At 39.4% G+C, this 20,093-nt stretch overlaps 2 protein-coding genes across 3 annotated transcripts; both read left to right on the forward strand.

The window, feature by feature from the left end:
- The first annotated feature begins 8,345 nt into the window (after positions 1 to 8,345).
- On the forward strand, positions 8,346 to 8,765 carry LOC137937370 (uncharacterized). The gene has a single exon (XM_068782436.1). It carries the CDS (start codon positions 8,346 to 8,348, stop codon positions 8,763 to 8,765), a length of 420 nt encoding a protein of 139 aa, XP_068638537.1.
- Positions 8,766 to 16,675: 7,910 nt separating this feature from the next.
- LOC137937829 (transcription factor bHLH63-like) lies at positions 16,676 to 20,088 on the forward strand. 2 transcript variants are annotated; one of them, XM_068783005.1, is made up of 7 exons: positions 16,676 to 17,854; positions 18,038 to 18,256; positions 18,374 to 18,508; positions 18,598 to 18,669; positions 19,283 to 19,492; positions 19,602 to 19,713; positions 19,835 to 20,088. In XM_068783005.1, exons 1-7 carry the CDS (start codon positions 17,303 to 17,305, stop codon positions 19,870 to 19,872), a joined length of 1,338 nt encoding a protein of 445 aa, XP_068639106.1. In that variant the 5' UTR covers positions 16,676 to 17,302; the 3' UTR covers positions 19,873 to 20,088. The 2 variants fall into 2 exon arrangements, with proteins under 2 accessions (XP_068639106.1, XP_068639107.1); XM_068783006.1 differs by having other exon boundaries at positions 16,676 to 17,833.
- Positions 20,089 to 20,093: the final 5 nt, after the last annotated feature.

The raw sequence follows: 20,093 nt of genomic DNA on the forward strand, positions 1-20,093 counted from the left end.
ACTCAAGGAGGGGAGCTGCCCTCAATTCCCACTTCTACAAAGAGGACTTTTCTCTCTACGAGCAAAGAGCAAGAGCAAGGGAAGCCTCATGCCTTATCTCCATTTTTCTATGAGGAAAGGAGGGGGTCCCTTGCCCTCTTCTCTTCTCTTATTTTGTGGAGTTATTCTTAATCTTAAATTTTGGTTGAGTGCCAGTATGACCTTGTAATTTATGTGAATAATCAGTAACCCTATTCTATCTCGGAAAACATACATTTCCTAGGCCCCTCGATGTAGCAGATCCATTTATGTAATTAGCATTTGATCAGGAATGAATAGAGCAGGGGATCGCTATTAGAAAGCCCATTAAACCCTGCCACCCTGCCGAGTCCTCCCCGTGTAGCTTGAGAAACACTCACATCTATCTAAAAAGTGAAATTTTCGATTGAATCTTCTTGTTCCTAGATGACCCATAGGAATAAATCGCACATCCCTTTCTCCTCCACAAAGAAATGCTTATTCCGAGTCACAAGAACAATCTATTTTCCAATATCTTTTTTTGGTTCCAGAAAAAGATCGGTTTATATGCATCTGGGGCTTAGATATAGATAGATATCTGGTCACATAACTTCATGTATCAAATATTTTCATATGGATGCATCAAATATTTTTGTTCCGCTAATGTAATGGAGAATGAATGTGATAAAAAGGCTTTCATTTCCAATTTTCACTTCCTATTTGATTTCTATTTAGAGGCAGGGATAAAAGATATTAGGAATATTTCCCTTTTTTTGTTATTTTTAAAGGCGGGTGAGCTTAGTTCAGGACCTAGATGACCTAATGGATGAGATGGTTTTACGTGGGTTTGGGTGGTGGAAGTCTGAGTTGCCATTGAGAGAACTAAGGTTTCAAGGTTCGGCTGGGTGAAGGAGATGTGTAAAAAGGGTGGAGGTTGGTTTCTTTGGTTGGGGGGGGTAGTTTAGGGTGCTAGAGGGATGGAAGAAGGGGGTATTTTCTGGAGAGGGTTTGGTATTATTGAGTTGGAAGGTGAGAGCTTAGTTAGATTAGAGAAGAGCTTGAGAGATGGAATTGGCTAGAGAGGGCATTGAAGGAGGTCTAAGAGGATGGGGAAGAGTATTTCTAGGCTAAGGTAGGCTACGATGGGGTTAGGAAGGTTTTAGAGGTGTTGGATTTGGTTTAGGGGGCTTGGGAGAGAAGATAAGAGATTGGGACAGAAAATAGGGGAAGATAATGGAGAGATGACTATGGGGAAGATGATTTGGGAAAGTGTAACAATAAGGGACTCCTAGACGGGTGTGGGAGTTAGAAAGGGTGTTAGAGGGAGAAGGGGACTCCCTAGAGGAGAGTGTGAGTCTCACAACTAGGCTGGATCACCTAATATGGATGTGGTGGAGTGGTGGAGTGGTAGAGAGAACCTAGACTTAGGACTTGTGGGAGGATGTGGACATGCAGCTATAGCTGAGGGCGAGTTAGACTACAGGGGTGGGTAGTCAAATGAAAGGAGATATGGAATTGATGGACGAATGGAATGAAATGGACGTGAAACTTAATGAATGATAAGAGAAGAATAGTTCCAAGGATTCGTGCCTTTGCGTTAGGTGTCATCCTCTTGAGGGAGCGTTTGAGCTAGTGAGTCTCGATATGTCAAATAAAAACCCTTGAGGTAGTACTTTTTTATCGTCAAATACCTTGGGGGATTGAATGAATAAAAGGCTCGTATAGCCTACAATTTGTAGAGTGAAAAAATTGAGCTACTTCTACTTTCTACTCTACGTGGGACTAATGAAATTTTTTTTTGTTGAAACTTCTTTTTTAATGTTTTTACCCTTCAATTTAGTTGGTGGCACTTTTCTAGAGTCTTCTCTAACTCTTTTGCCCCTTGCTTAGTTGGCACCACTTATTAAGGGAATCCCTGGACTCTTCTACTTGTCATGGTCTTCTATTTCATCGTGGACTCTCTCACTTGTCTTACATTAACCCCCCCTAGCCCAGCATATTTGTATGATTGAGTGTAATTTTGAGTTTTAAGCATGATGAAAATAAGATTAAGGGTTGAGTAAGTTTGATTCAGTTATACGTATCATTTAAACATGGTTTTGGAAAACGTTTATGCCTTCCAATGCTTTTGTGTACCTTAGAATCAAAGTTTGTGGATTGTCTTCTTAAATGATTAGAGCTCTTGAGATGTTTCTAAATAGTCTTCAAATCTTCAATCTTTACGAGTTTTATAAAGATGATTTTAATTGTTGTATAGCTCGAGGTTTTGTATTAAATTTGTCGATTCTTCTGTATAGACCTTGATTTTGTGTCTCTTGAAGGAAATACATATGCAATGTTTTAGTAGCAAATATTAATACAATTACTGTTTAGTTTTGTTATCATCAAAATATGGATAAAGGTCTACTTAGGTCAACAAACATCTCAACAAAATTAGATCAATACGCATAGTTTAAACCACTCAGCTTTACAAATGGTACTTGAATGGAGGTAGAATCCTTACTTTCAGACTTCTTTGAGTCCTAAAAGGTGTAACAACCTCATCTTGATCTACCATTATGTAACTTAGTAGGCAGTCCATAATAGCAACAACAATCACAATCATTATGAGGCCTCTCTCTCTCTAATCTTCTTCTCTCTTTAAAGAAAAAAAAAAGTTCAAGAAATAAGAATATTTTGCTATGAAGCTCAACTTGAGCTTTAAGGCAATTATTTTAGTTTTTGTTAAAGTTTAGGGATATTTTGCTAATTTTACTATGGTGTATTAAGTCCTAATCTATAGTTAGAAAGAGGTCAGTTAGACAAGTCCATTGATGTAATTTTTAGCTTTTTTTGTTGTTGTTATTTTATGGTTGTAAGAGGTATTAGTATAATAGGGGTAAATATGGACTTTTCCTTGTAAATCACTTAAGTTCATTAATAAAGAGATTAGGGGTCGACTAGACACCCTAATGAGGTTGCTTTCTCAACATAATCTCTTCTCTTTATTTTCTTCTTCTTCTTCTCTATTTAATCCTTCCTTTCCTCGAGTCTAGAAACTCTTCAGAATAAGGAATTCTAAAGAATTGTTGTTGATTGAAGTTAAGGGTTTGACCTTTTTTTTTTTTGGGTGTTTGTGTGTGTGTGTCATAACCGATAGCTTGTGTTGTTAATTGAACAGTTTTATGATGTTTTTTTGTGCCCCTAAAGGATTATTTGACTTCTCCCATCCCAATTTTGTGCTCAGGCAAGTCTTCTACACTTACATATTTCTTGCATTGTCACCATTAGGGCTGATGTGAGCCCTAATTGCATTCTTCTATGACTATTTTTCTTGGATTACAAGATAGTAGTGGTGTGATTATATGGATTGTGGTTTGGGTGCACTAACTTATTGTGTTGTGTGGGCCCCACTTCATCTGTGCATAACTTTTTTTAATGGATTTTTGCGTTGGTTCTTTTTGCTTTGTGTATAACATGTATTGGTAAGAATTTGATGAAGTTTTTTCAATGGCTGATACTAGTAAAGTTTTTACTCTTTGAGAGCTTTGGAAATTCAAATATTAAGGAATCTTATACAATTCAAACTATGTCGAGTAAATTAAATGGACAAAATTATATTAATTGGTCTAGGTCTATTCAAATGTTTTTAAAAGCCAAAAGGAATTTGAATTTCCTAAGTGAAGTTTCTTCTTCTCCCTCTAATGATGATTGGGAGTTTGGAGACAATCAAGTTACGAATTAGTAAGGGTGTAAATAGTATTAGGATGAAACAGATTACACTATTTCATATACTATTTTTTATTACCATTCCGGTATTCTATACCCATTTCATGTGATTATTTTTAAGTCATTCTAGTTCCGTCTATTACTTAGTTAATACCGGGTAAAAGGGTAAATAAATGAAAAATAATTAAAATAATTAAAATATATAAAATTCTTAAAAATTAGAAGAAAAAAACATAACAACGTGTTTATAATGTCCAAAAATATTAAAAAATAAAAAACAATATACATGACAACGTCTCCCTACAAAGGTATACAAGAGAATTATAATAAGTATTATCTGATTCCATTCCATTAACAAATGGTAAACTGGTAAACAGGTAAAATTACTCAATTACATATATGATTAAGATTATTTATTCCATTTCTATTCCATTTAATAAACGGAGACATGAAATTGGATAAAATTGACACCCCTATTAGCTAGTGAATAGTATTGAAGAAAGTGATCCAACTATGAGTTGTAATACATCAAAGGAGATTTGGGACATACTTAAATCTTTTTTCTTTCAAAGAAACCAATCTATCCAGAATTTATGAGTTATATGTAAAAAATTTAGTCTGTCACGAGTATTAGATTAATGAGATAGTATCTTATAGACATGAGAGGTGTTTTGCAAGAGATCAATACATTGTCCTTTTACTACAAATGATATTGAGCTTAGGAAAGAGAAAAATCAGAATCAAGTTACCCTATTTCTAGATGGGTTGGGAATGGAGTATGATTGTGTGTAGGCCCAAATTTTGGGCGATGATGGTGATCATACATTGGAAAGAGTTTATAATTGAGTTCTTTGTGCCAAAGGAGCAGCGACAAATGGTAAACCTATTACAAGTTCTGATGTTGCTCTTAATACTTTCTCCTAAGTCTCCATTTGAATCATCTAGAGGTAGAAAGAGAAAAATTGGAAGTAGGGGATGAGGCAATAATAGTGGTAGAAGAGATGGAGGCCATGGAGACAAAAAAATGTATGCATTGTGGCAAGTCTAATCACTCTGTATATAAGTGTTTGGATAAATTGGGGAAGCTCTCTTGGGATAATTTTAGTGTATTAATAGAAGGTGGAGTAGTAGTTAATGAAGAGATAGGATCTTCTAGTAGCAACAACCCATAAGGGACACTTCATAAAATACTTCAATAGTTGAGTCAGCTAGTATTGACCGTTACTCCAACTTCTCTGGCATCTTCTACTCCTATGCCTAATTACCACAATGACTAGATGAGGTATGTCTACACTTCATGATTCTTCTCGTTCTTTTTGGTCCATAGATTATGAGGATCTCTCTCTCTCTCTCTCTCTCATATGTTTATACATGATAAATTGAGTGCCCTTTCTATTTAATAAGTGTGGTTATAAAAATTACATAATTGCCCTTTGTATACTTAAAACACTTAACACCTTATATCTCCCATTCTACATAACCTAATTACACGAAATTAAATCCGACATAATAAAACATGTAGAATAAAATGGCATAGAAATCTATAACATTTGCTGAGGTGAAATGATTGAAATACCCCCTCAGTAGTGTTTTTAACACTCTCGTCAAGCTAGAGCATATATGTGTACATAAGGCCTAACTTGTCAAAGAATATGATAAATTCCTATTTTTTCAAATCCTTGGTAAACACATCTCCGAGCGAGCTGATCTCCAGAATTACTATTACAAAATTTCTGCATCTGGTGCTCTGGCTTAGGTGTTCGACTCCTAAGTTGGACTACCCAGGGTTAAACTCCTGTAATTTGTCAGACGACAGTGGAATTGGGTCTCTGCCATTGTATCTCTGGGATGCATGTGGAAGCTGTTGTATCGAATGTCTCACAGCTGCTGTTGCAGAGGCTAGTGGATTTGTTGCTTTCATAATTGAGCTCCTTGGTAATGGCGCCCTTATGACCAAGAGCACTACTGACATTACGTTCTGAAAGTTCAGATTGTTGTCAATTAGTCATGAATGAGGGTGTCGTGACTGCTCTTTTCTGTACATTCACCAACGGCAATACCACAGCAAAAGAAACTTCCATGAAATCGCTCCAGCTTTTAAGAGACTTCACACCTTGAGATCTTTCTGCGTAATGCTTTTGTTTTTACCTTAGCTAGAAAATGTACAGTAATGCTCGTGTCAATGGAAGTTTTCTGCGTGGATGGTTACTTCTGATCTCTTCTTGAATAGCACAGATAAATTGGTTGTTCCAAGGGTTGCCCGTCTCGGATATCTAATACTATCGGACAGCCCAAAATCTCATCCATAATACGATTATTAAGGTACAAGTATGTTTCATGTTGACTTATCTCGTTCAAATTGAATAGATGTTTATTGATAATATTTATTATATTAATATATATTAAATTATCTTGATATAATTTATTAATATATGTTACCTTGAAAAGAGAAGACACGCACGCCAGCAAGAGCGACGATGTCCCTCTGGCTGTCTGATAAACATGTAGGAGATTGCTGCCTCCATTAATGGGGTGATGTTTAATGCCGATTGCTCTACACTCGACCGCTACATTGACGTTGGGTTGGAGTAGCTGGATCAGGTCAGAGTAGTTGAACAACCACAACAAGGTTGATCATCATCAAGTACTTTACACTTCGATAGCAGAAACCAGTGGAGAGATGATGAAAACGAGAAAGAGATTACAAGAGACAAAAGGCGAGCATTGAGATAGCCGCGGTCGATGATGAGGAGACAATCACCTTCCATTTTTCTCTTTTTTATCGTTAAAAGGAGACAAGGTTGAAAGATCAATGCAGATGCAAATACCCCAATTTCTCTTCAACCACCATCCATTTTTCTTGATCTTTATCGTTATCCCTTACAAAAGGTCTAGTAAATAAAAGGAAACGAAGTAACTTAATTGAAGCCCTCATCCTGTCGCAAGGCTAAAGCAATTGAGGCATGGAGTGAGTTTTGTTAGGAAATTCACATTTCCTATTCTAATTTGGGTAACATATTTATTATGTAATTATATTTTCTATTTTTATTGGAATGGGCTGAATTAAGTGGTCTAATTTTGTTAAGCTCATTAAGGAATATGGGCCAATTGAGTAGATACTATAGGGAATTATAGGAACCCTATATAAGAAAAAGCATTATGGTTATGGTCCCCACTATACTAAATCACACACAATTTTCCTTTTCCCCATCTGGAAGAGAAACGAAGGCCCCATTGAGGAATAAGGAAATTTAGTGGAGGAAGACTACAACACCAATCATCCGTTCATACCGTTTGTCATAGTGATGCCGCAACAGAAAGACGAAACTTTGGAATGTATCCAGGTATTTATCCACAATCCTAATTTTTTGGCATGTTGTAAATTCTGGATTTGGATTTACTACTGTTTTCCAACAAGTGGTATCAGAGCAGTTCTGTTAGATTATTAAGATTTCTAGAATAATTTCATGGAGTGCAGAAAATTTTACTTTCTCCACAAATTTGTCTCAGGCTTTGACTTGGTCAGCGTTGCCGTCGAAAGACAGATGCCGACATTCGACGATGGAGGATCGCGCTGCAGCGACATCTGATAGACGACCACCGGTGGAAGCCGAACCCGCGCGTGGCTGGAGGTTGAAGTTGACCTCCAGCACGCACAGGAAGGAAGAAGAAAAGGGAAACACAACCCGTCCTTTCTCTCTGCACGTGGCAGAGAGGGTGACGGAAGCAGCTGCAGCGTCCGACGAAAAAGAAAAACAAGGCCGGGCGCAGCAGTAGTGACGTCCGACAAGAGAAAAGGGGAGGGACACTAAAGGAAGCTTGGGCGACAGCAGTGCACGTTCACTCCACCGGGCACACTGCCATGTTCGTTGGGCAACTGTCGTGCCCACAATAGCCGTTGAGTATGCTGTAGTGTCCATTAGACAAATTGCAGCGTCTATATATAAAAAAAAACTCTGGTTTTGTTAGATCGACTCAGGTGAGTCAACTCGGACCGGTTGCTGAAGATCGGGGTTGACTCGGGTTGAGCCTGCTCGACCGAGCTAAATCGTTTTTAAAAAACCGATTTTTGCCCCAAGGGGGATTCGAACCCGCGCGCAAGCTTTGCGTTTGGTGCATATGCCCAATAAGGCTGCTCGTATTTGTTTGTTACATTTGGATAAATGTTTTGTTTATATATATTAAATTACAGAACATTCATTGCAGCTCCAAAGAAATAACGGCCAACGCCACCTTGCCGCAATGTTGGGCAACTGATATTTTCAATCAAATTGTTTGAAGTTACATGTTGCCAAAGTAACCTATGTAGTGTAGAATAATTTGACTACAAATACATAGATGTTTGTACGAAGTTATTTATGCAAATTGTGCTCGGCCCAAAGGAAAACACAGTTTGGCCAAATCAACGTAATGATAAATGTGTGACAATGATAAAGATTTTTCATGTGAACAATAGCCAGTACAAAGAAAGGCTATTGTTTGACAGAACTGATTGTCAGTATTTGATCATTGCACTGAGAGTACCCCTTACAATTAATTTCTCTGTCCAAAGACTAGGAATTAATGTTGTACTAGGTACCTTGTGATGGGTCCCCAATTTGGATTTTATTTTGTACTTGTCTTATTTTTCTTTATATGACATGGTAGTTAATGTGAGTATGCTTGTTTATTTTGTTCTTTATACAACTTCTGTTGCTACTGCTACAAATGTTATTGCTCAAATAAGCAACATTCCAATGCTGAGCAGGACGAATTTTAAGGCATGGCAAGATACCATGGAAATTGTCCTCGGTTGTATGGATTTGGATCTTGCACTTCGGGTAGAGCAACCCATTTCTACTCCGGATAACCTCAATGAGGTTAAAATTGAGAAGTGGGAGCGCTCTAACCGAATGTGTTTGATGATCATGAAACACTCTATTCCGGAGGTGTTTCGGGGCTCTATGACTGAGAGCAAGAGCGCCAAGAAGTTCCTAGAGAAAATTGAGCAATATTTTGCCATGAAAGAAAAATCGGAGGCTAGTAGCCTTTTGGCTAAAATCGTTTTGATGAAGTATTAAGGCAAAGTGAACATAAGGGAGTATATCATGGAGATGTCTCATCTCGCATCAAAACTCAAGTCATTTAAGATGGAGTTGTCTAAGAACTTGCTCGTGCAATTGGTTTTGATATTTCTTCCTGCACACTTTGGGCAATTCAAAGTGAGCTATAACACTCAGAAGGACAAATGGTCCCTAAATGAGCTTATATCTCATTGTGTGCAAGAGGAAGAGAGGCAGCAGCGGGATAAGACTGAAAGTGCTTACTTGGCCTTAACTTCTCTAAATAAGAAGAAGAAGTTAAGGATACTGCAGAAGGATCTTCTCATGTTAAGAAACAAAAGAAGCAAGATGAGGAGTTTACCTGCTATTTCTGCAAGAAGCCGGGACACATGAAGAAGGAGTGTCCTAAGTACGCCGCCTAGCGTGTAAAGAAGGGTATGCTTCTATCTCTAGTTTGTTATGAAGTTAATTTTGTTTTTGTACCTAACGATACTTGGTGGGTGGATTCTGGTGCTACCACTCACAAAAGTACGTCTTTGCAGGGTTACCTGTGGGGCCGACCGCCAAGTGATGCTAAAAAATTCATCTTTGTGGGCGACGACAATAAAGTTGTGGTAGAGGCTATAGGAACTTTCAGATTACAATTAAACTCTGGATTTTATTTGGAATTATTTGAGACATTTGTTGCACCGTCTTTTAGGCGAAATTTAATTTCTATTTCCATTTTGGACAAATCAAGTTTTTTTTGTTCTTTTGGAAATAATAAAGTTAGTCTCAACCAAAATTCAAATTTTGTTGGTTCGAGTCCCTTAATTAATAATCTGTATATGCTTATGTTGTTAGTTCCTATAGAGAAATACTGCAAACAAGGTCAAGTGGTACAAAGCGAAAATTAAGTGAGAATTCTGCCACATTATGGTACAAACGTTTAGGACACATCTCTAAACAAAGAATTCAAAGGCTTGTGTCGGATGAAATTCTTGAACCCCTAGATACAACAAACTTCTAAGTTTGTGTTGAGTGCATCAAGGGGAAACAAACAAATGTTAGAAAATTAGGTGCCGAAAGAGCTACAAATGTCTTATAATTTATACATATAGATATCTGTGGTCCATTCCCTACAACTTCATGGAATTGACAACAATACTTCATTACGTTCATAGAGGATTACTCCAGATTCGGTTACCTATATTTAGTACATGAGAAGTCACAATCCCTGGACGTCTTCAAGTCTTTCAAAGCTGAAGTTGAACTTCAACTTGGAAAGAAAATAAATGTTGTTAAATCCGACCGTGGTGGTGAATACTACAAAAGGTATGATGAATCAGGAGAACAACGTCCAAGACTCTTTGCGATTTTCCTCAAAGAGTGTGGAATTGCTCCGCAATACACCATGCCGGGCAAACCCAACATGAACAATGTTGCAGAGCGACGAAACCAAACTCTTAAGGATATGGTAAGGAGTATGATCAGTCTTTCCTCTTTGCCAGAGTCACTTAGGGGAGAAGCTTTAAAGACCGCAGTGTACATCCTTAACAGGGTACCGAGCAAAGCAGTTGCCAAAACCCCCTATGAGCTTTGGACAGACAAGAAGCCTAGCATTAGGCACTTGCACCTTTGGGGTTGTCCAGCTGAGGCGCGGCCTTATAGGCCACATGAAAGAAATCCGGACTCCAGAATGGTTAGCTGTTATTTTGTTGGTTACGTTGAAAGCTCTCGGAGCTATAAGTTTTATGATCTCACATCAAGATCCTTCTTTGAAATGGGAAATGCGAGATTCCTTCAGGATATTGAGTTTGGAGGGGAAAAAAAATAAGGAATGTTGTCTTTGAAGAAAAATTTGTTATTGACAATGATCAGGTCTCCATACCTATTGTTATTCAAGACATAGTTCAAGCACTAGAGGACAATGTTCAGGCTCCTATTCTAGACATTGTTCCAGATTAAGACAACAATGAGATTCTTCCTCTTGCACCACCTTTAGAACAAACTCAACAACCTCAAGAATTGTCATTAAGGAGATCCATTAGGGAGAGGAGAAATGTGATATCAGATGATTATATCATATTTCTCCAAGAACATGAGGATGGCGTCGGATTGACAGAAGATGACCCGATTAATTTATGTCAAGCATTGCGCAGTTCTAACTCTCAAAAGTGGATTGATGCCATGAAGGATAAGATAAGGTCTATGAATGACAATGACGGTTGGGATCTCATCGAGTTGCCTAAAGGTGCGAAGCCCATTGGTTGTAAATGAATATTTAAAACCAAGAGGGATTCAAATGGCAATGTCGAGAGATATAAGGTCCGTCTAGTTGCTAAAGGCTTTACTCAAAGGGAAGGCATAGACTATAAAGAGATTTTCTCTCCGGTATCTTCAAAAGACTCTTTTAGAACAATAATGACACTAATGACTCATTTAGATCTAGAGCTACATCAGATGGATGTCAAAACTGTGTTTCTCAATGGAGACATTGATGAGACGATTTATATGGTACAACCAAAAAACTTTGTATCTGGAGATCCAAAGTCTATGGTCTGTAAATTGAAGAAATCCATCTATGGTCTCAAACAGGCTTCCCGTCAATGGTATCACAAGTTCCATCAAATCATCACCTTGTACGGTTTTGAGGCAAATATTGTTGATGATTGTGTATATCATAAGTTCAGTGAGAGTAAATACATTTTCCTGATATTATATGTCAATGATATTCTGCTCGCTAGTAGCGATATAGGCTTACTGCATGAAAACAAGAAATTTTTTAATAAGAATTTTGAGGTGAAAGATCTTGGTGATGCATCTTTTGTATTAGGTATACAGATACTTAGAGATCGTTCTTAAGGTATCCTTAGGTTGTCACAAAAGAGCTATATCGATAAGGTTTTGAGCAGATTCGACATGAAAGATAGTAAACCAGGAGACACACCCGTCGCTAAAAAAGACAAGTTTAGTCTCAAACTGTGTCCTAAACATAATCTTGAAAGAACAGAGATGCAGAAAATTCTTATGCATCAGTAGTAGGGAGTTTAATGTACGCTCAAGCTTGTATTTGTCCCGACATAGCATTTATAGTAGGAATTCTGGGCAGGTATTTGAGTAATCCGGGTATGCAATATTGGAAGGTAGCCAAACGCGTGATGCGTTATTTGAGGAGAACAAAAGACTACATGCTAACTTATTGGGTTTAAAGATCATTGGGTTCTCTAACTCCAACTTTGTCGGATACCAAGATAACCGACGCTCCACATCAGGCTACATCTTTATGTTGGGTGAAGGAGCAATCTCATGGAAGTCTGCTAAACAGACTCTCATAGCTTCTTCAACCATGGTTGTGGAGTTCATTGTTTGTTTTGAGGCATCCAACCACGTAATATGGTTGCGAAACTTTGTCACTGGGCTGCAAGTGTTAGATGGCATTGGCAGGCCATTAAAGATTTATTATGACAATAACTCGGCGGTACTTTATTCCAACAACAACAGGAGATCAACAAAGTCGAAGTTTATCGACATCAAGTTTCTAGTTGTTAAGGGGAGAGTTCAAGATAAGCAGATTTCTATAGAACATATATGGATAAACTCTATGTTAGCAGATCCATTAACCAAGGGTTTAATGCCTAAGGTTTTTCATGAGAACACTGCTCATATGGGCATCATTTCTAAGGATACTTTGGTTTAGTGGGAGTCATTTTTGTACTATATGTTTGTTTAAGATATTGATTTATTCGTTTTTTCAATAATAAAATTGATTGCTTATTATTCTATTTATGAACTTGCTTGTGTTTTTCTATGTGCAATGTTCACATTGCATTAAGGACTTTGGAAAGATCTCACTAAAGACTAAAGAAGGACCAGTTGGAAATAGGCAAGTCCGAGATCACATTGCATGTAATTTCCATGCTACTCATTATTTGAGTTATGTCATTGAGTGTATTAATATGGTGATAATCGTGGTTTAGTCACGACTGTATTGTGATGAAAGTCGTGGTGGTTCCATTATTAATATATACGATGGTTCCATTATTAATAGTATATATATGCGCGCCTCAAGAATTTGTGATATAATTGTTTCAGGAATGATATGTAACCCAAGTGGGAGATTATTAGGAAATTCACATTTCCTATTCTAATTTTGGTAAAATATTTATTATGTAATTATATTTTCTATTTTTAATGGAATTGGCTGAATTAAGTGGTCTAATTTTGTTAAGCCCATTAAGGAATATGGGCCAATTGAGTAGATACCATAGAGAATTATGGGAACCCTATATAACGAGACACATTATGGTTATGGTCCCCAATATACTAAATCACACAGTTTTCCTTCTCCCCATCCGGAAAGAAACGAAGGTCTCATTGAGGAATAAGGAGATTTAGTTGAGGAAGACTACAACACCAATCATCCGTTCATATCGTTCGTCATAGTGATTCCGCAACAGAAAGACGAAACTTCGGAATGGATCCAGGTATTTATCCACAATCCTAATTTTCTGGCATGTTGTAAATTCTGAATTAGGATTTACTAATGTTTTCCAACAATGAGTTTTTCTCGCAAGTCGCAACAAAGGGTCCAATGAAAAACTCCTCTCTTTCTAATTCTGAGGAAGAAATGTGAGCAAAGGACTAATCTTTAGGCAGTCGTTAGAAAACAAGCATTCGGCTGGTCTAATACTAGCTGTGAATCAGAATGTGGGCAGTCAGATAATGCAACGCAAAGCGGAGAAAAGAAGAGAAGGATTCGCTGTCTCAAATCCCAATCCCAATTTGGCATATACTGTCGTGAACTCGCTCAGCCTTTGACAGAAGTCACTGGACATTTTTATTACCTTCTTTATTTTTTTCTTTTCTCGTAAGAGATCTAGTAGGAATAGGAATCTCTCCACATTATCCACAATAAATGATAGAACGGACTCAAGTAGTTAGAGCATCAAATGCCTCAGCCTGGTTATTTTGCAGTGTTTGTAGATACCATAGAGGAAAAGAAAAACAAAAATGGCGGGTTGCATTAACGTACAAAATGGAAAGCTTAAGAAAATGAACCCAGTCGTCATACACCGATTTGCTTGGAAACAGGGGAAAATATAATCGCTCCAGTCTCCACCAACCTGCACCCTGCCATTACTCTATGCCATAAACTAAATACTGTTCACAATCGGGTGATGAAAACGCGTTTACGTGAACAACGCACAAAAGCTCAAGGATGGCAATCTTGAAGTTCTCCACCAAGCAAACACACTCGAAATTAAGATTTAGTGGCTTCATTGTTCTGAGGAATTAACGGTGGAGGTAATTCTGCGAATTGGGAAGAGACCTCAAACTCACGCTATCAGGTTTATCAGCTGATGGAGACGAGTGATGACAACCGTTTTTCTTTATTTTTCTTGGGTAAGTAGTACGACCCTGCATGGTCCGATGAGAAGACTCTGCAGAAAGGGGAGGGAAGTAAGCTTAGAAGGACTGCCGTCATTAGTGAAATAACTGAGGGCTTTCTTCGTCTGGTTGTTTGTCCACTCAACGAGAATGAGGAAGAAGGAAGAAAATTTGAACTGGTTGCTTTCCGAATTATACTGTTTGTTTCCCTTTCCCACCTCTTCCTGTCCGAGGAGAGAATCAAAGAAAAGGTCGTGAGGCAACACAGAAACGGATAAGTCAAGGAGTACGACACACCGGCCCCTTTTGCAGTGTTCCCCCTGCTCCTCTTTCGAGACGATTATCACGGTTTTCCTCCTTCCTTTCACTGCTGTTGCTAGGGGATAGAGAGAAACAAAAATTACAGCTTAGAATTTAGATGTGAGGAAAGAGAGTTGTAGGATCTGGTGCTTCCCTTTTATTTTGTTAATGTGGGAGCACGAGGGGACGTGTGACCCAGGACCACTTGCACTGGCCTTCTTTTTCCTGTGGCATCTCCAGCTTCTACTCCCTTCCTCATTCGATAATAAGTATATTTTTTGTTCTGTTCTTTGTTAGCGTTTAGAAAGTAGCAACCCACTTGCTTTACACCTCAAATGTCGAAAGAAATCTCCCCCAGCCTTCATTTAATTTTCATCGGACCCCTAGCTCTCTGATGAATGAATCATACAACATTTCAACTCCTGGGCTTCCATTTCCATCACTATTTATGATAAGCAAAATGATAAGCATGAATGCGACTAAAGAGGAGCCTTGATAGATTCAAGGTGGACGTTGTGTTTTGAGGAGGAGAGAGAGGGAATGAATGGGAAGTGAGATGAGAGTCGTGAGCCATTTAAGGTTTGATATTTTTGTTGCTTCTCCCAACGCTTTGATAGTTTATGCAGGAGGGAGATTCATCAGGATTGGTTGCATCGGATCTGCTGCAATCACCCAATGGCCAATGCACCATGTACACCAGTCCCATCTCCATCGATCCTCCCCATAATTTTCATTTATTCCAGGCAACGATTCGACCATCCAATGGAGGAGAAATTGAGGAAAAATGGATTCATCTTCATCGTCATTGATAGCTGTCGCTCCTATCTATCTCATCTACATCTTTTCAAAGAAAGTACTGTTTCGCAAGTGGAAAATGAAAATACCAAAATGACAAAGTAAAAAGATAAAAAAGAGGTAGACATCAGGATGAGCGTCTTATCCAAAAGGAGCCAGAAGTGCGGCTGTGATCCAAGAAAGTAATACTAAGACCAGTAAACTGGGTGATGGGGAAGCGTGGAGAGATATAAATATATATCTCGTATAAAATAATGAAGAGTATGCATTGAACATGGTCTCATCAGTAATGAGTAAAGAGGAGGGTGGGGCGGGCGACGCGTTTGGTTTGTTTACTCAGTCCACAAAGTTAACATGGAAAATGATAGAAGAAGATGAGAAGAAGTGACGAAGGAAAGATGGGACCCCTCGCTCGCTCTTGAGACCATTGTTCTGGTTAGGTTAAGGATTGGGTGAAGATGCAAAGATACAGCCGACCTGTAGAAGATTTAAGATTTTTCTGGGTTGAACAAGGTAGAGGCTCTTCCCGAACTCAAAACGACGCCTTGATAAATTCGAAGCTTCCTATAGCCAGATGCTGAAAATTAATCTAAGGTAATATTATTATTAATTATTTTAAAAATAAGTGGAAGCGGGTGATCCATTGGCGAAGAAGATAAGACGGCGCAAACGCAATAGTAAGAAGGGGAAGGGTAGTTTGTATGAAAAGCCGGGAGGAGCTGTTGCTGCTTTTCTATTCTTAGCTTCGGATAGGAGATGGGAAGCGGAAGATTTGGCGAGAATGAGTGAGCCGCCACCGGAGTCGCCCTGTCTCTCGCCGCTTTTATTTTTCCTTCACCGCCGCCTCAATCTTCATTCATTATTCATCTCATCAGGCGCCCGCTTTCCTCGCATATATGAATATCCAATCATTAGTTCAAAAAGAAATGATTAGGGAAAAGCGGGGATAGACCTCTCCTCATTCAGTCCTCTCCGCGCCACCATGCCTGTGAGTGGTTGTGGTGACTGGTGAATAATCAGTCATGAAATAATAATCTAAGTATTAATGATATTGTCTGGTCAGAGTTTGAGAGGTGAGAATGAGCTGTGATGCCTCTCCTCCTCGACGGGCTTACCACCTGGACTAAGAATGCAGCCCTTTTTGACACGTGGACTGATCCACATGCCATCCTCTTTTCACGGATGGAGCCTTCCTCTTTATTTCTTTTCCAATCCTTTCCTTTTATTTTCCTAAAATTTATTAAAACTGAAAGAAGAGAAAGGTTATAATTTTCTAAACGTAGCCGTAAGTGAAAGCGCAGAGTGGAGAGGTTGGTCGATATCTCATCCATGGGCGCTTCACAGACAAGCCCACGTGGCGGTCATATCAGTGGGGCCCTCAACTCACGGTCTCTGATTGTGGATACCTTGTTTGGCGCTCTGCCCTAAGCCCACCCCACTTCTCTCTTCCCCTCTCTCTCTCTCTCCCTCTCTCCCTCTCTCCCTCTCTTATCATTATCTCTCGGAGCCTTGATGATTCATTCCTTCCAGAGAGCAGAAGGAAGAGGGCAGGCAGGGTGGATCAGAGATCCGATCCATCATCTCCTTCCCTCTATTTATACATGCAAAGAAATCTCTGACTTCCCTCAATTCAATTCACCACCACCTCAAAAAGGAATCCCCAGAGTCTGTGAGGGATCCATATTCCATCCACATCCTCCCACCCTTTTTCTTTCTCATCTGCCACCACTCTATTCACCAGTTCCATCGGCGCTGGATTCCGTTTCGTTGCCTGGCCAATATCACTTTGATTGCTATAGAGCAGTAGTCGTAGTTAGCTAAGCAGCGCTTAACACAACCCTGGAAAACTATTACTACTCCACCACTCCCAAGTTGCAAGCATTACGCTTGACGCCTTACTTCTTCCCCTTCCTTTCTCCGCATTCTCTTCTCATCCCCCTCATACGCGTCTCACTTGAAGCTGTAACCTCTAGTTTCCTCCTCTTTTTACTACCTTTAACTCGTTACTTCTCCCCTTGTCCTTCTTCTAGCTTTCCTTATTTGATCTGAAGGGGGCTTTGGCCCTCCCCTCCACCTCTACGGAGTTGCTCATGAACTTTGTTTTCCCTAAAATGCTTCACTGTCTACAAGCACCGTCGCCAGAAAATTTATCCTCCATCGAGGCCAATGCTGCCCTTCTGGAGCGCCAAGGATCAGCTGGACTCCAGTGGCAGCAAGAGCAGGAGCAGGAGCAGCTCCTACAGGGAATCAACACCTACTTTGGCGACGACCTACACTCCCAAGCAATGTTGTCCTTGTTGCGTCCAACCCAACACCTTCATCCTGCTCTTCCCCCCGCAAACCCTGCTACAGGCTCAGTGTTCCCTCACCTCCCGATCAAGAACGATTCATCCCATCCCCTAAACGAGTGGTCCCATTTTCCCCAATTTTCTCTGCATACCGACACCAAGGCCGAAACTCAATTATCAGTGTTTCCCATGGCCCCCGATAAGCATAATGGTCACATTTCCTGGACGTCCAGCTGCCCGCCTTACGATGGCAACACGACGGCCGAGGTTGACAGAGCTCTTCTACCGGACAAGATTCCCTCTACGAAGGAAACCTCCAGGAAGAGAAAAACGGTTAAAGCACCCAACTCCAAGGCACCGATTCCTACTTTTTCTATCCCATCTTACTTTTTTCTTTTTTTCAGAATTTTTTATTTGGTTTCTACTACCATATCTTTGCACTTAATTTACAGTCGTCGACTTTAGAAACCCCAGAGCCCAAGAACAGCGTATTTGCGTATCAGCTGTGAACTTATATAGTAGTACGTTTTGACTCAGATTTGTACATTAGACGACTGTAAGAACAAGAGGACCAAAAGAGAAGGGCGTGAAGCAGAGTCCAAAGGGTCTCAACACCAAAATAACTGCAACAACGGCGAGACTTCTACTGAAACTTCAAAGGAGAATTCAAAAGTCACCGAGGTTAAAAAATCCGACTTTATCCATGTCAGAGCCCGCAGAGGTCAGGCGACTGACAGCCATAGCTTGGCAGAACGAGTAAGCACCACTATTTCTTGCGCTTTTTTCTCTAATTTGGTGTAACTGATCATCTTACACGTCATTTTGTAATTTCTTTTGTCATAGTTTCTGAGAGAGCTGAGCTTTTCAATGCAGGTGAGAAGGGAAAAGATTAGCGAGAGGATGAAGTATCTCCAGGATTTAGTCCCTGGATGTAACAAGATCACTGGAAAGGCCGGAATGCTCGACGAAATCATCAACTATGTTCAGTCCCTCCAAAGACAAGTTGAAGTAAGAAACCTAGCTACTAAGCTTCCATGTGCAATTTCTTAAACCGCATATTAATTCTGAGTGGTTATGCATTTCTGCTTCGATTTCAGTTCTTGTCCATGAAACTTGCTGCCGTGAATCCAAGACTTGACCTCAATATAGACAACTTCTTCAGCAAGGAGGTAAAGAAGATCGTGGGCCATTCATGCCTATTTCCCCCTTTTTTTCTTCTTGGCTTGTGTGACCTGATAGATTAGAAATACACATAATTGATCCAATATAAAAAACTATTTAGTTCGAAACATGAGAAATGGTTATCTTAGCCATCCAATCATGATCGGACGGCTGAGATAGCCGTTAATCATTATCGAATGATTGAGATAGTGTTTCGCATATTTTGCACCAAATGTCTTTTTATATTGGATCAGCCCTCTAGAAATATATACTCAAATTTGGCTTCCTGGAGTAAGGAAAATGTTGGATAAAGTTAAGCAAAAACACAAGCAGGTTGCATCGTTCCTAAAGGAGAAGAAGAACTACCACGGATGGGACTCATCATCCTTGACCTGTGGTGAAGAGCACAGAAAGATCCTTTATGAGGGCGGTACCCTTGCCCAAACCCACAAATTAGATTGAAGGGATTGATAGACTCAACTGATCTAATAAGCGTGTGATTGATCGCCGCTCGGTATCTTTGTGTCAATTAAGCCACATTTGTTAGTTCTTGTTCATTCCTTCAAATTCATTGAAGGTCTAATCTGATCTCTCTGATAAGTGACAACAACGACTTTGCAGATGTGCGTCAATAATTTGCAAGCAGTAATGGGTTTGTCAGGAGAAATGGCCGATCAAGCCAACGTCCAGTTTAACTTTAATCCACTAGAGCATGCATTGGCATGTTGCGGAGCCAAAATGGCGATAAATTCACGAGAGATGGGTCTGCGTAGAACAACCAGTGCTCCAGTATCAGCACCTGACGCTTCCTTCATAGACTCTTCTTTTCATGTATGCTTCAATCTTTAAGTAGTGACCATCGACGCACAAATTTATTTATTTCGATGGAGCAGAGCAATCGAGATTCATTTTGCAATGGTGTTTATATAAAAACTTTCAGGACCATGCAACCTCTTCCACTTGGAACGTCGACTCGAGATTACAAGCCCTCTACAACACCAACGCAGAACATCAAGGAAGGCAACTAGTTTTCCCACCTCAACCATTTCGAGGTAAATTAATCTCAGTGTTCCTTCCTGCATCGTCCATTTTCTGCATTTATGCATGAACAGAGTTAATTTAGAGATAAAAATGTGGGAATATATTAACGACTGGAATGTATCTATTTAGCAGGACACCCAGACGCTAACAATCTCAAGATGGAGAAGTGAGATCCAGGTATTTTTTAGTTTTCTTGGAGTAACTGGCAAATGTTGTGGAGGATGCTAAACTAATTATCTCTTTCCCTTTTTTCTTTTTTTCTACACATATATTTGTATGTATGGAATATGGATGTGTGTATAGTCTTATCCAAGGAATAAAATAATACCCAATACAATTTTGTAACCATGAGACAATATCTTCGTTGAGCCTTGTCAAATATATAACGATT

The sequence above is a fragment of the Aristolochia californica genome, unplaced genomic scaffold (genome assembly GCF_029961685.1).
Source record: "Aristolochia californica isolate CCGP_79_NKW_82.1479 unplaced genomic scaffold, dmAriCali1.0.hap1 SCAF_7, whole genome shotgun sequence".
NCBI lineage: Eukaryota > Viridiplantae > Streptophyta > Magnoliopsida > Piperales > Aristolochiaceae > Aristolochia > Aristolochia californica.